Source organism: Trachurus japonicus, chromosome 6 (genome assembly GCF_045865225.1).
Source record: "Trachurus japonicus isolate A0001 chromosome 6, Traja_1.0".
NCBI classification, from domain to species: Eukaryota; Metazoa; Chordata; class Actinopteri; order Carangiformes; family Carangidae; genus Trachurus; species Trachurus japonicus.
Window position 1 is genome coordinate 15,226,994 of NC_140912.1, and position 21,462 is coordinate 15,248,455.

At 41.8% G+C, this 21,462-nt stretch overlaps 1 protein-coding gene and 1 long non-coding RNA gene across 2 annotated transcripts in view; one reads left to right on the top strand and one right to left on the bottom strand.

Annotated features, from left to right (window-relative positions):
• Positions 1–969: 969 nt before the first annotated feature.
• On the bottom strand, positions 970–14,059 carry rgma (repulsive guidance molecule BMP co-receptor a). The gene is made up of 4 exons (XM_085779207.1): positions 13,486–14,059; positions 9,078–9,193; positions 6,427–6,944; positions 970–4,080 (listed from the first exon to the last, which is right to left on the bottom strand). The coding sequence occupies exons 1-4, from the start codon at positions 13,497–13,499 to the stop codon at positions 3,376–3,378; spliced, it is 1,353 nt and encodes a 450-aa protein (XP_085635333.1). The 5' UTR covers positions 13,500–14,059; the 3' UTR covers positions 970–3,375.
• The window catches only part of LOC146985876 (uncharacterized), a 49,816-nt gene continuing 37,503 nt past the window's right edge, over positions 9,150–21,462 (top strand). The window contains exon 1 of the long non-coding RNA XR_015035998.1: positions 9,150–9,314. This is a non-coding gene — a long non-coding RNA (uncharacterized LOC146985876). The remainder of the gene's footprint in view (positions 9,315–21,462) is intronic.

The window sequence follows — 21,462 nt, forward strand, 5'->3', positions numbered from 1 at the left end:
TCCTGCAGACACAGGTCAGCTGCTTCAGTTAATGTTCACATCAAACATCAGAATAGAGAAAAAAAACTGTGATCTCAAATGGGAGTTAAGCTGTGGCCTGATTATTGGTGCCAGGCAGGCTGGTTTGGAGTATTTCTGAAACTCTCCGGGGAGTTTCATTCACACACAGCAATCTCTGGAGTTTACGCAGCCAGAAGCGCCGTGTTGCTGAGGGAGGTCAGAGAGGAACAGCCAGACTGGTTGGAGCTGACAGAAAAGCTACGTGAACTCACAACAACTCCTTACATCTGTGGTGAGTAGATCATCACAATACACCGAGGCGTGACACAGCATCTTTGTGTCACTGAGAGTGGACAGAGTAATGAATAAGGATGATCACTCAGACTAACACCTAACCAACAGCTACAAAGTTAAATCTCTGGCACAGGTTAGTTGGCATGTGCAAATGTAGCTAAATTAAACCTCAACTCAGGACTGAGCTGAAACTCATGAGGCTAAATGAAAAAGGCACATTCATCAAAATTCTAACTGTGTTGTTTGTGTATTATTTACAGAGCCAATTGCATTTTATTTTCAGAGGAAAAATCATTTGTTAGACACTAAATCTGTTTTTTTTTGTGTGTGAAACAGTACATTTTTAGTCACTCTTTCACATAAAAAAAAATGCTGCAGAAATCACTGTATTCCAACACAGCCATAATATTCTTATCAATTACATATGAATTATCTTCTAATCTTTAACACTAGTTGATTTTACCTTCTTTTTACAAAGCTCTTAAATCCTACTTTCTACCACGAAGGTTTTGCCTCTTAATGTTTTTAACGTCTCCTCACGTTCATCTCACCGCCTCTACAGCAGGGGGCAGTCAAACACCAGGCTACACACAAATAATGGCAAGAAAACACACATGGTGATATTTCAAAAAACAACTCTCACACCAACAGCAAAGGAGACAGGAGGGCACCTCATTAACAAGACATTTTCTTTTATTCAATAAATAATTTACATTATAAACAGCTGGCATGTGGCACCACATTTGCTTTACATACAAACACAGTTTGATCTTTCTGGCATTTCCCATTCAGCTATTTTTTTAAATTCTTTTTTAACCATAACAAGCCTGACACTGAATTCCAAAACAAAATAAGAGCTAAATGAAAGAGAAAACATAAAGTGCTTTAAACTCAAAAACATGAACGCCCCAGAACACTCTCTACGTTCCCTACATTCTGGATAAGGCAGCTGCATTCAGGGTGTTTTACTTCATCTGCAATTAAGTCAGCAAAAACAACCAACATCTCTACAAAGTGAGTGTGCATGCTGTCTTTGTGTTCTGTTCTGTGGTGTTCATGTTTTTGCAAAAAAAAAAAAAAAATCCCTTTTCAAATAAAAAATAGGTTCACATTCACCAAAAGCATCTGATGTACAAAAAACTGGAGTGATAAATTCAAAACACAACTGGTAATATACAAATTTAAACTCACAAAACATATGTACAATCTCACATTACACATGTAGAACCATATACTGCAAAACTCACAATACAAATTACATCTATTAACACAAGATTCAACATTACAATCATTTGTTTGTATGTATTTTTTGTTGTTGTTGCTGTTAAACTACACCAATACATATTCCAAAAAGCAGTAGTAAGGCCTGCCAAATACTTCAGTGTAAAGGATAAATGACCGTCAAAAAACTGTGCCCGAGTAGTGAGAGTACCTACAGGGATGACTTACACATTAGCAGATGCTGTAACCGAGAGGCAAAGTTCAAATGGAAACCTCTCACGGTGTTGTCATGAAACCCATGAAAAGCAAAAAAATAAAATAAAAAAATAAAAAAGAGAGACCGCAAAAACAGAAACAAATGCTGCTTTTACAGTCTGTTACTGTAATTTTTCTGCGTACCGCAAAGTCGCCCACAAACACGAGTTATATACAATTAACCCCCCCCCCTCCCCTCCCTTAATGTGAACTGTTTAAGACTGAGAAGATGAAAATTCAGTTGTTGAGGAAAAGTTGGCACAAGGGCTTTTTCTTTGGCAACAACTTAAGCCATGAAATCACGTCTACAGACATATGCTTATCATTTACTGGATAAGCCACAGCCAGGTCAGCGCACTGGTAGTCTATAAAACGCTAAGCTGACTAGAGAGGCGACGTCTTTACAGTTACCACTAACTATCTGCACCACTGTCAACGTTAAACGGAGAGTTAAAGTCACAAGACGCTCTCAGAGAGGTGTCATAGTTTGGATTAGTTGATATACATTGTGTAAACGCTGTGAGTGCCCTTAGCTAAGTTTGTTCTTTTGCATTTTCTTTTTTTTTTTAAGCTACATTCACATTACAAACTTGAAATACAAAAAAACAAACAAACACTGTCTGATCATCACGTTAGTTTAAACAATGGAGGGAGAAGCTGTACGACGCTGGGAATGATGTACAGATGAAAAGAGATTATTTTTTATCATGTTCCCTTTTGGGATTTGCTACTTGGCTGACGGAGTCCGTTTGGACAGACTGCGGAGCGCCTCATTGTCCCTATTTCTGAAATTTTTTTGGGTGCAACAAAAAGACACGGGACGGATTTCTCCCATTGGAAGTTTGTTATCTCATTTCTGGGAACTCCTGCACCCACAAACACACAAAATTAACCACAGACGCTGAATTCTGCTCACATATTGTACTAATATACACACACACGCACACACACACACACACACACACACATATATAACCTAACAATATGACCCATTAATCTCCACAGCAGACAACTGGAGACGCTGCTCTGACATCCTTTTGGCTGAGTGCTTCCTCCACAAGGCTCAGGCTTTTCCAAAGCTGGAAACTAATCAAACATAGAGCTGCTTCTGGCCTTAGGTTAACAAAAGCCCCTGTCAGGTCCTCTCGCTTCGCCACATGAGCCACAGAGAGCTTCACTGGCTTGGCACCAATGAGGGGATCAGGGGAGGGGAGGATCAGCAAACTCCTCTTTCTGCAAAAGATCATCTTGTCCAGCTTCTCAGAGGCATGCAGCCTCGGTGAGAATGTGGGATTTAATCCCAGGTGGATATCCTGAGCTCTGGGGTAGGTGGGCTCTCTCACCGCTGCTCTGTTCAAAGACCAGTCATATGAAGCAGCTAAATACACGTGATGATAGGTGGGACTCCCCATGTCATTAGGCCGAAGTCAAGACATGACAATACAACTGAAATGAGATTTAGGGCTGGGATGACCCTGCTGGCGAGCCCCGGGCCTCCTCGCCTCGCAGAGCCAGAGCAGAGGAGAGGAGCCGGCGTACGACACAGCGATGGAACTCTAACACTCACTGACAGATACATCATGAGGACGTTGTTGTAGCGGGCAACTATAGATGAACAGTGCAGCACTCACTCCACAATAAGACAGCGAGGAGGTTGATGAGGAAGAGTGAGAGTAAATCTTTGCCCCTAAACGCTGCATTGCTCATGAAAGCGTCCTTTTCATAGATGTGGTATCTGTTGCTGTTTGAGTGGAGCATTTTTACATCCTCAAAGGCGTAGTAGGCTGCCATGGTGAAGTTAATGTCCCCAGAGGAGAGGAGATCAAACACGCAGGATTGAAAATACAGGTCCTCCACCGGGAGTCGCTCCTTGCATTTGGCCTTGGCCGACTGGTAGGTAAAACCGTGCGCTCCGGCGCCGCTCCTGCTCCTGGCCGCGCTCTGGGCCTCCGTGGCTCGAGCCTTGAAGTTCCTGAAGTCGATGCGCTGGTTGGCGGGACAGCCGTGGAGACACAGGTACAGGTCCTGGTTGTCGCCTTCCTCCACCGAGTTCACGACTTCCTCCGGCATCCGCACGGCGAAGGTCAGGTAGCGACCCACCTGTCGGACCACTATGGTGGTTCCGATGTACCTCGCCTGGATCTCCACATGCTGCCCGGGAACCTTCTCCACCACCCGCAGGGTGTTCGCTCCATGCCGATCTCCTCCGTTCTTGGAGCCATCTGCAAATGCAGCTGGCAGCTCGTCCGTCTCCGCGTGGTACATCTTCTGGTCCACACATTCTTGGAAATTCTTGAATATGATTGTCAGCTGTAGGATGAAAGACACAAGAAGAACTGTGAATGAGACACTCTCTTTGACTAAAAGCTTCTTAGAAAAAGCACATAAGCATTTTCCAGTTCACATATAGAACCCTTGTAAAGTGCAGTAAATGGTTATGAGATTTTAAAAAAGGAAATAGCTTATACTTTTGCATTGAGAACAAGTTTGTGCAATATGTGCCATCTACCCCACTTAAGTGTCACATTTCAGCGTTGGCTCAACATGGGGGAGGCCAAGGTAAACGCCCTCAAAAAACATGAGTCTCGGCCATGTAAAATCAGGCCTCAGTTTGCAGACACAAAGACGATCCATTCATAGCGCTGAAAAACCTGCCTGTGAACCCCAGAACTATGCTCCAGGGAGTGGCGACGGGCCAGGACGGAGCGATATACTCTGCAGCTAATTAAGTGAGACTGGTCAGGACTCTACAAGCTTGGTTTCATCAGGACACCAATGAGCCATTGTCAAAGCAGCGATACCAGGACAGCCTAGGGACTCTGATGTCTGCTTGCTATGGACAGAGGACAGGGGGGAGTCCACACAAAACTATCTCTGCTTGACAAATTATCTGTTGCACCAGTTCTGTCTCGGTTCCCTTAACCCCTCGGCTAACGTTTCCCACCTACATCAACTTCAGCCCTTTTCCCCCTGGGTTCAATTCTTGAGCTTTTAATGAAAACAAACAAAGGGAAATGCCTCTATTATTCCTCCATCAGAATGAAGATGGAAATAACCAGACAGTTCTATTTGCTGCACAGCAGAGAGCAATGTACCAACACAGAGCTCTGCAAATGCAGATATTTTACCAGAAGGGCTTTGTTTGCACAGGTGGCATTGGCTGCTGCCTTGTTTTCCCTTTGTCCAGAATCAAGATCTTAAAAAGGCTCTCTCATTTGTTTCCAAGAACAGCACTGTAAAAAATGCCATTACTTTAATAGCTAAAAAAAACATGAATGCTTAATAGAGCATCATTACGAAACCTTGATTACAGAAAATTATACTTTCTACAAATGTGATTGAGGACAAAGTCCTCTTATAACTCAGTTTAAATACTTCGGTCACAATACTCTATAAAGTGACTGAGGTACACAATCATTGCTGTCAAAACTTTGCCAGAAACTGGACCAATTCTATGTGAATTTGCCAACGACAAACACTCCTACTTCTTGGTTTTAAATTCTCATGAAAGCCCTTTTAAGCTGACCTGTACAAACTAACCAATATATCATTGAACAACATGTATGCACTGCTGATAAAGCTATGAAAAAAAAAATCCCAGCTTATAAAGGAAATGGCTACAGTTATGTGCCCGACACCACATTTCACTGTGCTCAGTATGTATATTCTAAGTAGGCCAAACATCAGCCTGAGCGGTGCACACTGAAAAGTGAAAATGGAGCCTGATGTTAACACTTGACGCAGCACTGCTGTTATAACACTAACACATCATTTATAAAGCTTATCAAGATCTCAACAATTGTGCTGGGCTGGGCTTCTTCGTCTGTCATTATGGAACTCATCCAAACACTAACCAGAGTCCACACTCTGACAGAAAACCATCCCCGCAGCAGCTCTCACCACCTCACCACATGAAAGCAGAGACTCACGTACACAAAAATACGAACGGCTTGATATTCTGCTGCATCACTGACATTTAAGGACCTGAAGCTGACAGAACAGGGTTGTGATCATATAAAAAATGGACAATGTAAAATCAGTACAGGTTAAACACCAACTAAAAGATTATTGTCATTACAGATTAATTTGTGTCTTCTTTATCGATGGTTTAGCCTTGTAAATGTCAGAAAACAGACTGCTGCCCCTTTTGTTTTTTTTGCTCATCAACGGTCAATGATACTATTAGACAGTGATATAAAACAAAACAAACAATCATATCTGGACTAGCAAGAACTAGTCAATTTGAGGTGAATGATTAATCAGATATTGCAATGGTTGCAGAATACTGGTTTCTTGAATCCAGCCAATCAACTGATTAGTAGATCAATAGAGAATGTATTTGAATCTTTTAAAATAATAATTTGAGTCCTTGTCCAAGTAAAAAGGCCAAAAAATGTCAGTTCCAGCTTTTCTGTTTTCTGTGATGATGAATTGAATATTATTAGAATTTTGCAATGTTAGTCAGACAAAACACGGTGTCTGAAAATGTCACAGTTGATCATTTCCCCTTATTTCCAGAAAAAAAACCCATCTGGTTGGTTAATGAAGAAAATCAGTGCATAGCCCTAAATTACTTATGATAGAATTGATTGATGCACAAAACCCCACACTGCACCACAGAAATATGCAGAGAGGATGAAGAGAAAAGACCCCTACCTTGCTCGTGGCGGTGGCCAAAGCCCCCGGCACCACAGGAGTGTTGGTCACCTGGACAGACAGGTATTTGTTGTGGATGAGCGGCCAGGCTCCTTCCACCTTACACGTCTGGAAGTCGTCTCCAAAGGTTCGGAGGTGCGGGTCTCCAAAGAAGCCACAGTGGGTGTAGTTGGGTGGCGATGTGTTGCGTGGAAGGCTGCGCTCATAGTGGCACACTTCCGGCGCATCGGAGCGCTCCTGGCTGTCAGGCGGGATCGGAGGGGGTGGAGGAGGAAGTGGGGTCCGGGCACGTGGTTGAGACGTCGGCCCCTCCTTGGAGCAGTTATGTTGGGTCATTAGATCCTCTATGCCATGCTGGGCCGAGTGGTACGCCAAGTCTCCCCTGCAGGTACGTGCAGTCCGGCGTACACAGCTGTTGTACGCTCGCAGCGCCGTGCAAAACTCCTCCTCCGGTCCAGAGTTCGAGGTGGAGGCCCAAAATTCGGAGTTACACTTGAGGATCTTGCACTGCAGACTCACTGTCAAGGAGGAACAAGATTACATTAGGAACAAAAGAATGAAACCAGAGGCTGCCCTGATGCCTACAAGTCCACAGATTAAGATATAAATACACTTTGGCTGTAACTGATGATGGATGGTGAATAATTAGGAACAAACTAATCATGAAATGACCAATGGATTCTTTAACTGATTGGGAAAGCCAACTAATCAAACAGCCATTGTTGTCTCTCTGCAGTGGGAACTCCTGCAGTGTCAGATCATCTTTCTTTTCTTGCAGTTTTACTTTCAACTACACAAATTATAGTATGACAATAATCGTTATCTTTTTCCTGCATACTTTGTTTTGTCAATTATCTAGTTATTATTATCTAAATCTCTTCAATACAATACTAGGAAAAAAGGAAAAGAAATGTTGCCAGTGTGTAGTAGTATGATTTTTTTTCTTCAAATAACACATTCTTGTACTACTCTATACATTTCACCATGTAACATTATCTTTTAGTTGTAAGTGAGCAGGTCTGAACCTCCTCAGGTCAACCTGGATAGTATGTGTAGGCCTATAGGCTACTTCCCTCTCACACCCAGTGGCTTTTGGTTTGTGTACAAGTAAATACACCATTTGGGATCCTAATCTCCACCTTTAATGATAATAATCGCCGCTCGACGGTAGATTGTTGTCTCCAGCTTTAGTGCCACATCCGGCTAACTCTTTACACAATTGTTCTTCAAATACTTCCCAGGATGCCCGGTTGCGACACTGTGTTTGACTAGCATTACCTTCAACTAATAGACCATTTATTTGAATGGGCTGTGAGAAGTTCCTCCAAGCTTGTCTAGGTGGGGGGAGGCCAACTCAACACCTTGAAGTCACACTTTAAACAATATCCTTTCCCAAAGCTTCACCGCAGCTCTCACCAACCCCCCACACCGCCTCTCCATTCACCACCCATTTGATAGATGGCAATAAACTAATCTTGATCTCGACTATCAGTGCATTATCACCTTGTTGTTTGACGGTAAGTGACTTAAGAGGAAAACTGATAAGGGTTTGGCAAACGTGCAAAGTGAGTTGAATGAGGTGTCTCCACTGCAAAAAGTGACCCACTGCACTCGTTGTTGTCAAATTACAAGCATATTAAGTCAATTTACCCACAACAATGTGGGTTTCTAATATAATATTACAATACCACAACAGTGCTGCTACAATGAACTGGAATTATTCTTACAGGCTTTTGAAAAAAAAAAAAAAAACCTTCTCAAACACAGCAGTAGCTATTTGTGGTCTTGAAAGCCATCTCAACAGGCACATTCACAACCACCACAATCTTTACAAAGATAAGTATATTTTACGTTTCACTGACAATACTTTAAACATCTAAAACAGCAATTTCTCACATGAGCAAACTACAGGATGGAATAAAACTGTTACTTTCAAGCAGCTAATGTGAAATACTGAGCCATGCCCCATCCCCCAAACATAACAAGGGCTTAGGGAGCTGCTGCAGCACCAAGAAGAAGGAGAAGGAGAAGAAGACCTCTGTGGGGTTTTCTTTCTCTAATAAAATTAAACCAAGAACAGCAAACGCTGTCTAAAACTACTGAAATAAGTCACATTTTGCACTGTAATGCTTAGCGTGTTCACTTTTAAGTTAATGTTGTCATATTTTCCAAATCCCCCAGCTTTTCCACACGGTCTGCACGTAAGCACGTTGCCTTATAAACTCTGTAATCTAATACTTTTTTTTTTGCATCGAGTTTGGCGAGATTTCAACCATTACATTGACTAATTATGAACATATAGTTAAATCTAGAGTAATTTAACGTGTTAAGCGAACACGATGTCGTTTTCGATACAGCAAATAGCCTAACTATGTGAAGTTATTTAAAAAAGACGTAACTTCGGCTAATTAGCACTTGGACCTGGCAACCCTCCTGCCCAGTGTGAATAATTAGTAAACTCGTTGCTAGTTAGCTTAAATCCAGTAACATCTAGAAAGTCGTAACGATTTAACTTACAAAGCTCAACAACCCGCAGTGCGTGAACCAGCGTGTAACAATGTGAAAAGTTAAGTTACCTCCATGTCGGCGATGTGACTTTAACCTGAAGTTGTAAGTTAGGCTAACGTTAGTAGAGAAAAGTTGTTTCTTACCGGAGGGGAAGAGTGAGAGAAACACAACGAGGACTCTGCACACTTCAAGCGCCGAGGGTCTTCCTCTTTTCCCCATAACCATCCATCCAGCTCGGGGTCGCACTTCACTCCTCTCCCTGGTCAAACCGCGTGAAGGAAAGACACAGGAGAAGAGTTAGAGCCGCCAAGTCCAGCAGGTCGAGAAAACCCAGTAAAAGTCCATAAAAGAAGCCTATCCCGTCCTCTCATCACTACCAGGTAAGAAGTTATTACTTCGTTTTGTTTTGTTTGGTTGCTCTCTTCGCTGTGAGAGTTGAGTGAGTGCGGGGCAGACGGCTGAAAGCAGCCAGGCAGCCTATCTTCCTTTTAGGGAGTGACTGTCGAGAAGGTGCAGCCTCTGTGGGCCAAGCGGACAGACACACGGAACCAATCACGGCCGCTTGTCGTGCCCTCAACCCCCCTCTCCCACGTTTCAAGTTACATCTCAATGTGCAGACTTGTTCGTTCGTCGACGACCCGAGTCTTCACGACCCACAAAGTGTCGATGCACAGCGCCATTTAAGAGAAGTTTGATTTGCTGCTGCTACAATCACAACAATAAGCTGACTGTGGAGAGGGGGGGAGAGCCTGGAGAAGGAAAACACTGTCCTCCCTCCACAGAGCACTTGCGTGTGGGGATTAACACAGAGCAAAGCAGAAGAAAACAACCAGCACTGAAAACAAATATCACTTTTATTCTCTGAGACATATCAATTAGGCCAACTTTTCTTTTCCTTACCATGTTTAAATCCACAATGGCATATTAACATGGGCCTAAAATGGTGGCTACAATATAGTTAACCTCCCCAACCCCACAGTCCTGCTTCTGCTGCCAGGTCAAACTGTTGCTTTGCAGCCAAACATTGTTCAAATCCACATCATTTATATTCGAACGCAAGTCCAACCTCCAAATCTTCCAAAGATACCAAATATTTCAGGGTGAATGTTGGATAACTGCTGATAAAATGATCATCAAGTTTCCAGTTGATGAAATGGTGTCGCCATAAAAGGTCTTGGGTGTCTTGGGTTTGAATACTTCAACCATGCAGCATAAATGAAGGGTAGGACAAGCTCATACAACCTATAGTCTAACTGTCTAAAGTATTATAAACCCAAAGTCCTCATTTAACATGGTGGAACAAGCTTGACAAGTGATTGAAACAAATTCCACAACTAGTTGTCCATTAATTTTCTGCTGATTCAATAATTGAATATTGACTCAGACAGACAGATGACTTGGGCGGAGTAATAAAAGGGGAGAACTGTATTTTAAAAGCTTATAATGTAATTCAATGCCCAAAACAATCTTCCATATTATGAAACAACTAGCCTACTTGTGACACCTAGCCTACATTTCAGACAGAAACAAGGTCATAGCAATGGTAGCCTACTAGAAATATTGACAGTGATGTCCATATTCCCCTAAGCTCTCCCCCACCTCCATGCTAAATGTTTCACTAGACACAGTCACATTAAACAGTTTTTGTTCTTTGAAGTATTCAAATATATTTCCTCTAAATGTAGGCAAGTCTCTGCCCATGATGGCCCTATGCTGTTTAAAAGACACAATTTAAAGATATTAGGTTCAAAAAATCTATCAGAATAAGCTTTGAAGTATACTATTATGTGTGGTTTGCTCGTAATCATGCGATGTCAACTCATCCTCTGGTGCAAAATGAGCAACATTATCAGACAGATCTTAAAATATGTGATTGTGCTGAACCCTACTGTTCACGAAGTAACCCAAGTCGAAACCACAAGCTGACAGGATAACACTACAACGAGAAAAGGATGTGCATAAGTATGTTTCTTTGATAATACCAGTTTACTAGAGTTAAACCCAGAATTTAAAAAGAGGATTTAAAAAAAAAAAATCTTGCCAAGAATGATTTGAATACATTTCCACCACTACTCAGAGAAGCAGTCGATGATCCCTTCGTATAAAACCCATAATACCTCCTCCCCTCATTTGAAAGCCTTTCAGTTGTACAAATGACATATTACTGGTGTCTTTTGCTGCCATTTAAACCAAAATACTACCAGACAGAAGGCTGCGTACTCAGGTTGAGGCTGGCCGTACAGTAGTTTTCCATAGAGCCGTGAATGTCTTTGTGATTGCTGTCTCTCTCGTGGATGATGGATATGTTCGTGTACAATGAGGTCTGAGCTTACGCATGTTTTCAACAAGGGTGGCCCTGTGCAGACTGATTTCCAGCCCCACTATACCAGGCACTCATATATGAACTGAATGACTGCGGCTGAAAGGTATAAGCCGCTCTGTGATATATAACGTGTGGAACATTTTGCCTTTTAGCGGTGACAGTGTGGACGCAGGGGTAAAGTCAGGAATTAAAATGTCATCAAAGCACTTTGAAGGCTTTGATGTAGATATACCTCAAGTGTGTGACTGATTCAAATATTGGCTGGACTGTTGGCAGATAAAACAAAGAATGAATGTCTCTGTAAGTCCGCTCTGAATAAAACATGTTGCACGTAGGTTGGAGATCAAACGTGTTCACCTGTTGCAGTGCCTTTCGTCTTTTCACATCATGGCTTTCCCCCGTCTCAGACAGTCGACTAATTGGCTTAAAGCGTTTGTTCGGCCAAGAAGATTTTTGTCATTTGTCAATTTTATGGTGTTTTTATGAGAATTATGCTCATGATTATGTGCCATGATGTTAACATCTATTATAATAGTCACACCGAATCTTTGGTCCTCAATAGGCACTAGATGTTTATGCTTGAATGATACAAATGATTTCATTGTTCATATATCAGTTGATTATGGATTATTATCTTACCAGCCCAGCATTAATTTCTTCAGGACAGCCGTGCTTATTCATCATTCTGCTCAGAAATATCAAATTATTCTAATTAGTGTTTACATGATTAGTCCATCAATAGTTGATCAACGCAAAGCTGGTCAGCAGCCATTTGGATAAACAATTAGATCAGTTGAGTCATTTATCAAGCATAAATGCCAAACATTGTCTGTTTGCAGCCTCTTCAATGCAAGGACTCATTGTCTGTCTCAGCTCTGTCACTGCAAACTGACTGCCTTTGGTTTTGCGCTGTCTGTTGGATAGAAGGAGTCTAGTCTTTTTAACATGCTGCTTTTTGCTGTGATAAATTGTAACAGACAGTTCTGGTTTACTGTTCTGTTTTATGACATTTGATAACCTATACCTGATTAGTGAAAATAATCACGACCCTCAGTGGGGTACAACATTACAAGTAACACACCATTTGGACTACACACCCATCCCAGACTATTGGCTGTAGGATCAGGCCTTATTAGCCTAGATGACAACCCATAGTAGGCTATTAGTGCCTGACAAATTGTTTGGTTTTACCTGTGATTCCACATGACCATGTACTGACATGACAGCCTATTTAAGGGAATGAGGAATTATTTGCATAGAAACAGTGTATGGAGACATAAGGCAGACCTGTGCCCCACATGCTGTAACAAGTAAAGGTGACATATAATGATAGAACAATAAAACGTGTCCATAAAACCAGCAGTAGCTATACTGTAATCCATGCTGAGCCGCTTTAAATCTCTGCTATCACCTGTCAAACCTGTATCAAACGGATTACAACGGCCGTGACTTTGACATTTTGATACGGTAGCCTATCATACAAGTAATATACTGGCGAAGTGTCACATCTCTTCTTTTCTTTTGCGCAGTGTTTAACTGTGTGCAATAGCCCACATTTCTCTGTGGACCTGTCTGTGACAGTCTCAGCGGAATCATCCTCCGTTTTCCAACAGATGGCGCTTGTTATGGCTCTCTGATATGAAACCTCAAATCATGACACAAACTCACATGGCATTACGAGGACAACCAAACCTGTCATTAAATGTGAGCTCCACGGACAGCTCGGTTATTGCTCTAATTGCAGCTGTCATGCAATCAGGATTTAAAAGGTGAAAATGTGCAGCCATGGGGCGCGTTTGTTCTGTCTGCGCTGCTGTGGAGAATAAGATCCTCCTGATTCTCAGTCATAAAAGTAACCTCAGCGGTGTTCTTGAGAATAAATCAATCAATTAGGACTATAGGATAAATAAAACAACTCTGCATGGGTGATATTTCAGAGGCAAACGAACGCAGTTTTTTTTTTCTACAAATGACGAATTGCATTTATAATTTCTAGTTTCTTGTGTGACAACCAGAGAACAGATCAAGTTCTCAGCAGAGATCCAAGCTCTCCTCATGGTTGACAAATAGACATTTTCTTTTAGTTTGACAACCCAGCAATCGCAGGGGGAAAAAAAGCTGACAAGACTCCTGTGTAAAAATGAAAGCAGATAACAGTGGTTAAAAATCAAAAATAGCCTATGTCTCGAGAGAAAAAAAAAAAAAAAAACCGAGACAAACCAACCAACCTTGGCGACTGCATGGGCTCTCCGCGACTCTGGAGTCCTGCAGGAACCCGGAGGACAGCGAACAGGAGCGAGAGGAAGCAGACTCCAAAAAATAAATAAATAAATAAATAAAATCTCCCACTTGGAAAAAAAAAAAAAAAATCCGTCCCGTGTGTCACAGTAATCCGAAATCAAACGCACTCAGTGTTTTTCTGAGTGTGAAATCCGCCAATGTGTACATGATGTCCAGCGATCAGCTTCCCCCAAGTCTGCTCTGCAGTGAAACCAAAGTGCTGCTTCTCTCTCCCTCTCTCTCTCTCTCTTTCTCTTTCTCGCTCTCTTTTAGTTGGGATTCATTTAAAACAGCCACTTCTCTCGCACCCCGGTGGACTCAGATCTCTCCAGCCATTGCTTCTTCTAACTCATTTGCCTATCAGTCGATCGGGAAGCAGACATTATGATAAATTAAGTCCAGTAATTGCCCTCATCCGCACGGTGAATCCAAATTGTTAGTTATGGTCGACGTCGGGGAGAAAAAAGCCCTGAGGGCAAAACTGCTGCTGCTGCTGCTGCTGCTGCGTATACGGCCTGATCCGCTGTCTGGATGTTGTGAAATGGCTAGTTAGAAAGTGTGAGAGAGACAATGATCGGCTCTGCATGACGCCGCTGGGAGCCCCCAAGTCTCAGCTGTGAAGCCCCATCATCTCTGAGAGTTTTCTCTCAGAGGGAGCAGGAGTCTGAGTTGGTGTACTGTAGCTGCACTGAAAAACAAACCTGATTATATGTGTTTCTTTAATCAATGGCAAGTGAGAATAAACATTTGTTTTCTATAGCAACTTGATATTTTCTTTACAGGTAGCTAGTGAGGACAGGCACTGATTTTTATTTTGATTCTGCACATTTGACCACAGTTTTAAGATAAAATCGCTGCTCATTGCTCTACTAATTTCTGACACTGATTGCTACCTGTCACTGTCAGATCTATACCGTCGCCAGATAACCTTTAGCAGTCCCTCATCTTTGCAAATCACAGGTTTGGATGAAGACAAATCCATAATAATCAGGATTTAATGGAGGATCAGACGGACAAACACTTTGCAGCAGGAGGGAGGGGGCAGGGTATACGCTCAAAGGCAAGAGTGGGTTTGCTGGGAGGCTGCACCTGTGTTTTAGGATCAGACTGCATGCAGGAAAATACCACCACCCCTCTTCCTCTCCAGCTTTTTCAAGCCTGCACTCCACAACATAACTGGTTCTCTCTGCTCCAGTTTCCCGCTGATCTGGAAAATCCAACACACCAGGGAAGGCAGAGACTTGCATTATCTGACTGAAGCAGCCTGGTTTTAGTGTTCTTACTCTCTTGACAGGCCAACAGAAATGCAGAGCCGATAGTGAAACCCGTCCTAGCGAGCCTGTGATTCCACCTTTTCCGTTAACACTGCCGCAGTAGATGTTATTTTCATGCAGCTACACCAAACAGAGCTGTCACATTACATCATCCCTTTGTGCATCCAGCAAGAAACTGACCCCTGTAATCCACTCGTTTACTATCACAGCTCTGACCTGCCCTCTCCAGATGGCCACTGAGAGGCAGCATATTTTACATTGATGTAACAGAGGAACATGAAAGAGTGACACCCCAGTGTGAAAAGAATGGTTTTTAGAGGTTGGCGGACGCAGGCCCCATCTCAAACACAGCTGGTGTAGACGCTGCCTCGCTGAAGTATTATGGAGAGTTAACACATCTGATCTGCTTTACATATCACTGGATTGATGAAATGCTTTGATTTTTTTTTTTGAATTTTTTTTTTTACTGGCGTCGCAGTTCAGTTTCTGCTTCATTTTACTGAACAAATCAGTAACAGTCAGCCATGTAACTATTACAGCAACAAATGAAAGGAGCAGTCGGTAATGGCAGCCCTTGGCGCGCTCTATGATTTCCTCTAGTAGCCTGTGATTTAGTCCATGATAAGAATCTGTGAAGCTCAGGCTGCTTCAGCAAATAAAATCCAAAAATATACACAGACAGAAAAACAGCTTGCAATACAGAAGAAGATATACAGAAAAACAGATTGATTTACTCACACTATTGTGACATAGAGTTACAGTGAACTGCTGGAAGATTTCTGCCACATGATTAATTGTGACTCACATACCGTACATTCAACCGATTCAGAGGAGTCATTGAAATGATTTCTTCATATCATCACATGCTCTACACCCTCTCTATAGGAGCAGAAGTTCACTGCTGTCTTTAAGTTAAAACTCCATCATGATTCCAGCTAAATTAACTCAGTTTCAATAACCAGTTTGTTTTTATTCTCAGTCAAAGCTTAAAAATGAGATAAATTCAGGTTTGTGTGCAACGAAAACTGTGAAAACTGTGTGTTGTTCTCAATTATTGACCACATGTCGGGAATGGACGATATTATGAAAGAGGAGGAGCAGGAAACTAGTCAGCGATTGCAGTATTTCTGAGTCAGAGACGGATTAGTAAACATCATATGCTGCTGCTGACCTTCCCATTGCCTCTTGAACTCTTGCAGCATAACAATTAGCCCGTCGCAGAGGATTTTGCCTCTTAGCCTATATCTGAGGTGTCACACTTCATTGTGTTTGGATGCATTCAAAAAAGATTTGACGGGGCAGTTTTCTCCTGTGATCTTAGAAAAAGATTTGTCTATTCCTCTGCAAACTGCACTGTGTTGTTCTTTACCGTGTATCATATTTTCAGAACAAGAATATGAAACAATTCCCATTTGATCTTTTCAATTGCTGGAATTTTCTTTGCCTCATGTTTTAGACTTTAGGTTGGACAAAAGCAGGGCAGGAACATTTCAATATTTCCTGGCCGTTAAATCAAACAGTGGTTGCATTAATGAAGAACATAATTGTTAATTGCAGTGCTAATCTGAAATAACACGACATTTGAAATTAATTAATTTCACTCAAAAATATCCCCTTAAAGCTAACTGTTTAGAGGGATGTTTCAGATTTGTCAGATACCTGCACTTTGATTTTATAAATATATAATCCACATAAATAGATTCATGAGGCTTATTGCGGTGTATGGCAATATACATAATGCTTTCATAATCCATAACACAACATGGCTGGTGTACCACTTTCAGTATGATTTATTAGAGACATGGTTCTGCTTTGTTGACTAGAAACAGGATGGCACTGACTACCAGCTCTAACAAATGCTAATGGCTATCTGCTTCTTTCATGAGACAGCCCTCTTATTATACTCAACATACTTCGTAAGACCTGGGAAGTAATGCCCATGTAAGACGCACATATGCACTGTGCACATCCTGCAGTGCGGACTATTGTGTTGCTAATATGGCGTCCTGACCTGAAATACATCTCACAGACTTAAATGGACGCATCTTATGTGTCTCAAGAGCATTGTTTAGTGTGAAAATTGAACGTGCACTGCTACTGCCAAAGGTTTCCCTATTAGCCGAGATAAATGGTACACATATAACCATTAAGGGTCCCCTGATATTCACCGAACATACACAGGCAGGATTTGTGTTTCATGTACTTGATTGGCATTTAAAAAGACTGGGAGGTGCATTCAGGAGCCTTGTCATTGTAAGGTGTGAGCGTGAATTCAAGAAATTCTATTAAGAAGTGATATGTGGGGCTCAGACACTGTGTGGAATTACTGCCACAGTCAGTAGCAATATGAATGCAGGAAGCTTGCAAATTGGCCTATTGGTGCACACAGAGGACTGGGCTTGAATGTGTAAACCCTCATTACAGAATCTCCTTTCTCATTTTAAGCAGAGAAGGTGAGTTTGCTCTTCTCCTGCTTTTTTTTTCTCTTTCTTTTTTTCAAAAGCCACCCACTGAAATCCAGTGAGAATTATGCACACTGTTTAATTCCAGACATGGACCAAACTAGACAGAGTGTGTACAGACTGCAAGACAAATAATTAGCTTTGCTGCTAAACAGAAATTGATCTCATATAGGACATAACACATCAAGCCACATTTAAGGAAGCAACACTGGTGAATAAATAACTGTCTTAGACCATGAATGATCATTACAATTTTGCACCTGACAGGGTTTAAGAAAAATGTTGGTGATCAGCCATGACTCCATTAGCATGCAAGATGCCATAAATGCACGAGGAAAAAAAAAAACAGAGGCTTATCTCAGTAAAACAGCTGCCTTTTTAATTTCCTGCCTCTGAAATTCTGCACAAAAAGTAGAGGACTATCTAAATATTCATTTTGAGAGTATAGAATTAGATAAGGTTCAACTCCACAATGCGTAAAATGCCTTTTTGGCAATTTAATTTCTAGTGCTAATTCACAGCTAATCACTCTGGAATAATGAAAACATTCAACAACAACAACAACATCATGCATATGTGTCATTAAACAATTAATGCATTTTTGTCTTGCATTTTGTACAAACAATAGAAAAGGTTAGGTGGCCCAATTTCCATTTTGAATAAACTGAAATTAGAATTATAAAACTGAATCACGTTTATTCTTAGGACTGTGGATTATTGTAATAAACTAACACTCATTATATTCTTCACCGTCACCACTGTATTAGCAGTGCTCAGTTTAGTGTGCTTTCGGCGGAAACACAGTATCTCTGTGTTGCAGACATACACCACAAGACAACTCTTTTGAAAAGCTTCCTATCAATTGCAGTGTTTCCCCCAAATCAAAACCCGTCCAACCTTGAACTGTGTAAATGCAGACCGATGATAACACACAAGCACAGAAAGAATGCAGGCTAGTTGATTCACAGTCTTTGTCGTACTATTTGTTTGTATGTGTATTTAAAGGTGAATGCTGCCAGTCTCTGGGTTGCTGGAAAAAGCCGGTATGAATTCTTCACAGCCCCTTTCATGCCTTGGCTTCTATCTGCTCGGTTGTTGAACTTTACTGGTGTCCTGCAGTGTTGTCCTGTATGCACAGCTGCAGGGGCTACATCCTGCCCTTCCTTTTGTCCCATCTTGTCACAATAGCCACAGCAAAAAAGCTCAAGTTTTTGCAGGTGCAAACAAATTATTGGCAGCCTAAAATATCTTTGCAGCTTGCATGCACTGGCAGTTGGGGAGAAACAGGAATCCCACATTCGTTCTCCGGCTACATAGGGAATTTGGTGCATGTTGTTCTCTTCCAAGCAAACATTCATATGTTTATCATATGAATCAAGCCACCTTCTGCTTGTTGAAAACATCACAAGGCTAAATCCAATGAGATGCGATCTAGAATTGATCCCTAACCAGTAAATGGCCAGTAAATCCTCAGCATTACTCGCATGGCTCACAAGTTTTTTTCATGGGTCACCTTTAGCCCCAGTTTCTTCTAGCTCTCTCTCTGTCTTTATTACTTTGACCACACACTTTGGCTTTTACGTTCTCTCTCTCAGCCAAGCAAGCTGCTCATACAAATAACACATCTTGCTCCGTTTGACATTTTAAAAGCACTAGTTCCTTTTAAATTTTCACCATGTCCAGCAAGTATGGCCACGATATCTGTGTAGCATAGTGACTTTTATTTGCTATTCGATTTTGGCAGCCCTATGCTAGTTTGAAACTATTATCATTGGTTAGTTGCTCAATAAAATTTTAGGCCAATCCATCCAAGAGCATAATTTTATCCTCAGCCAGCTGGAGGCGGGGACATTTGCAATTCTAGGGCCTTGAAAAGGATAATTTCGATTCTGAAATATTTATCGTCTCCTTAAAACTGTTGAAGAGTGGAATTTAGTGGTGGCTGAAAGAGCTCATTAATTTGAAACCCATTAAGATGTATGCTGTCTCCTTGTCAGGCCAAATGAGGAGCCGTATTCCCATTTAGATGCTCCCAAACATTTGAAAATGTTTCTCATATTGTCAGTGAAGACAGCAGGGCCACAGCCACATGTGTCATCCACGTTCATATCCCTGTGTTCAGCCTTGTAGTCCACTCCATCTTTGTGATGTCTGCTGTGGTTCATTAATGAGCTGTGGAAATGTCAGCGCTTTGGGTTCAGATTAATTGAAGAGCCCGTGGACGTCTAATTACAGGAAAAAGACTTGCTGATATTCCCAGTCCTCTGAGACAGCAGACCTTTCCCCCGGGCTAAATGATGCTGTTATTGATCGTTATATGTAAAACGATACTGTAATTTCTCTGTCTCGACTGTTGCAATAGAAGCAGGTTAATTGGATCAGACCTTAAAAAGGAAAAAAAAAAGAGAAAAACATTGGTGCTGAACAAGCTATAAAGGTTTGATCCTGTCTTTGCTTCAGGATTGTGATTAATATGCAAAGAGGCTAATTAACAGTAAGTTGAATGGGTGTGGCCCTGCAGCTCACAAAGTCAGTCCTGCAGCGGAGAGGAGACGGTGTCTGGTGTTTGGTCAGGTGTTTGCTGAGCAGAGGAATGATGATGGAGGCTGTTGATGTTTTACTGACAGGTCTTTGTGGCCAACACCTCACACACCACGGCTCTCCTGAAAAGTTGTGAAACAGGAGGAGACTCGAACCCCCACTCAGAAAAAATCCCAATGCCAGAGCCAAAATAACATCAGTGAGTCATAACTGCCTTCAGGCCACGTTGACTTTATCTCCTCTGTCTCAACACGCAGGCCGGTCCTCTCACCAGTAACTTTAATTAAAGCGAAAGTAGGGAGCTGCCACATATTTAACCTCATCTTTATATTCTGAAGTTTAAATTTAAAAACTAAACGTGCCATCTTCCACTTCCTTTGTGGTTCATGGCTAGTTTGTGCAAAGCGTGCCAGGGAGTATGTGTTACGATTTACATTTACGTAATAGCTTAACACTATATTCATACAAATGCCACCATCGTGTGATACAAATGAAACTGTTTTTGGGAATGATTTACAACAACACATCCTTGTAAATTGCAGTTAAGTTCTGTTTTGCGGGGGAGAAGAAAGAAAGTGAGCAGTAAAGGTTTTCAAGCCTAATATAGGAAAAGTCTGGTTCACTCTGTATGCCTGTACTTGCCCATGCATTGTCTACATTTCCTCTGATTTGTGCCAATCAAAGCAAACAGAGGAAGAAACATACCTTTCACTATTGAGAAGTCATGGATATGACAAATGACACATTAGGTTAAATAGGTTGCCTTGTATGAAGCGCTGTCATGTGCCTTGACAGACACTTACTGTAACTGTCGGTGCTTGTAAATAACCTACACCTTTGGATCAAAAGGAAAAGAAAAGGAAAAGACAGGGCTAATCTCCACAAAAACACTTCATATCCAATAAATTCAATAGTTAAGTGGTGTGTGATATACACAGGTGTGTGCAACAGTTAAAAAAACAAACAAAAAACGCTGGTGTTAGACAGCTTGCACTGTTCTTGACCTGTGCAACCAGTGAGACACTGAGCTGCCAAATTGACTCTGGGGGTAGAAAAGGAGTCCAAAAAGGCATGTAGGTACAGTAACTGAGAATATCCATGACAGGAAACTATGATATCACAGGCAGTGCACTATTGGTGGAAGGGAAATAAGCAACACAACCACACAAAATCATGTTTTTGTCACTAGCATGAAAAAGCGTTACCTGATGAATGGTTGGTTTTTTAAAAAGATCAAGAGAATTTCCCCCTAAAGCCACAGTTGGCAGGTCTTTGCCAGTGGGAGAGCCCAAGGCTGTGCTGCTGCCACTTGTTAGTCGATTGGAAGCAGCCAGCCATCCATTTAGCACATGGCCATTATTGTGCAGACCCCCGATAGGAGCTGGAGCTGCCACTTCAACTTTGCTGAAGGTGTGAGGAGCCATGGAGAGTCTGGAAACAAGCTCTTTGTACTTCTGAGCTGCACATTTAGAGGCAAGCAAGTTGTTCTCTGTGCACTGGCTGAACAAAAAGGCGAAAACAAGAATCCTTTAGATTTGTGAATGTCACCACAAACAGTAGAGAAACTGGAAATGTCTGTACAGAGAAGGAGACAGTGTGTTTGTATTTCTAAAAGCATGTTGGCACAAACTGATCAACCTAGCAGAAG

What these genes read in the sequence shown, in the direction of transcription:
- rgma (XM_085779207.1), bottom strand. An exon ending in TCTCTCACTCTTCCCCTCCG is followed by an intron (nt 6,945 to 9,077) that starts GTAAGAAACAAC and finishes CCTCCTTGACAG; the next exon opens with TGAGTCTGCAGTGCAAGATC. An exon ending in TGGCCACCGCCACGAGCAAG is followed by an intron (nt 4,081 to 6,426) that starts GTAGGGGTCTTT and finishes TTCATCCTACAG; the next exon opens with CTGACAATCATATTCAAGAA.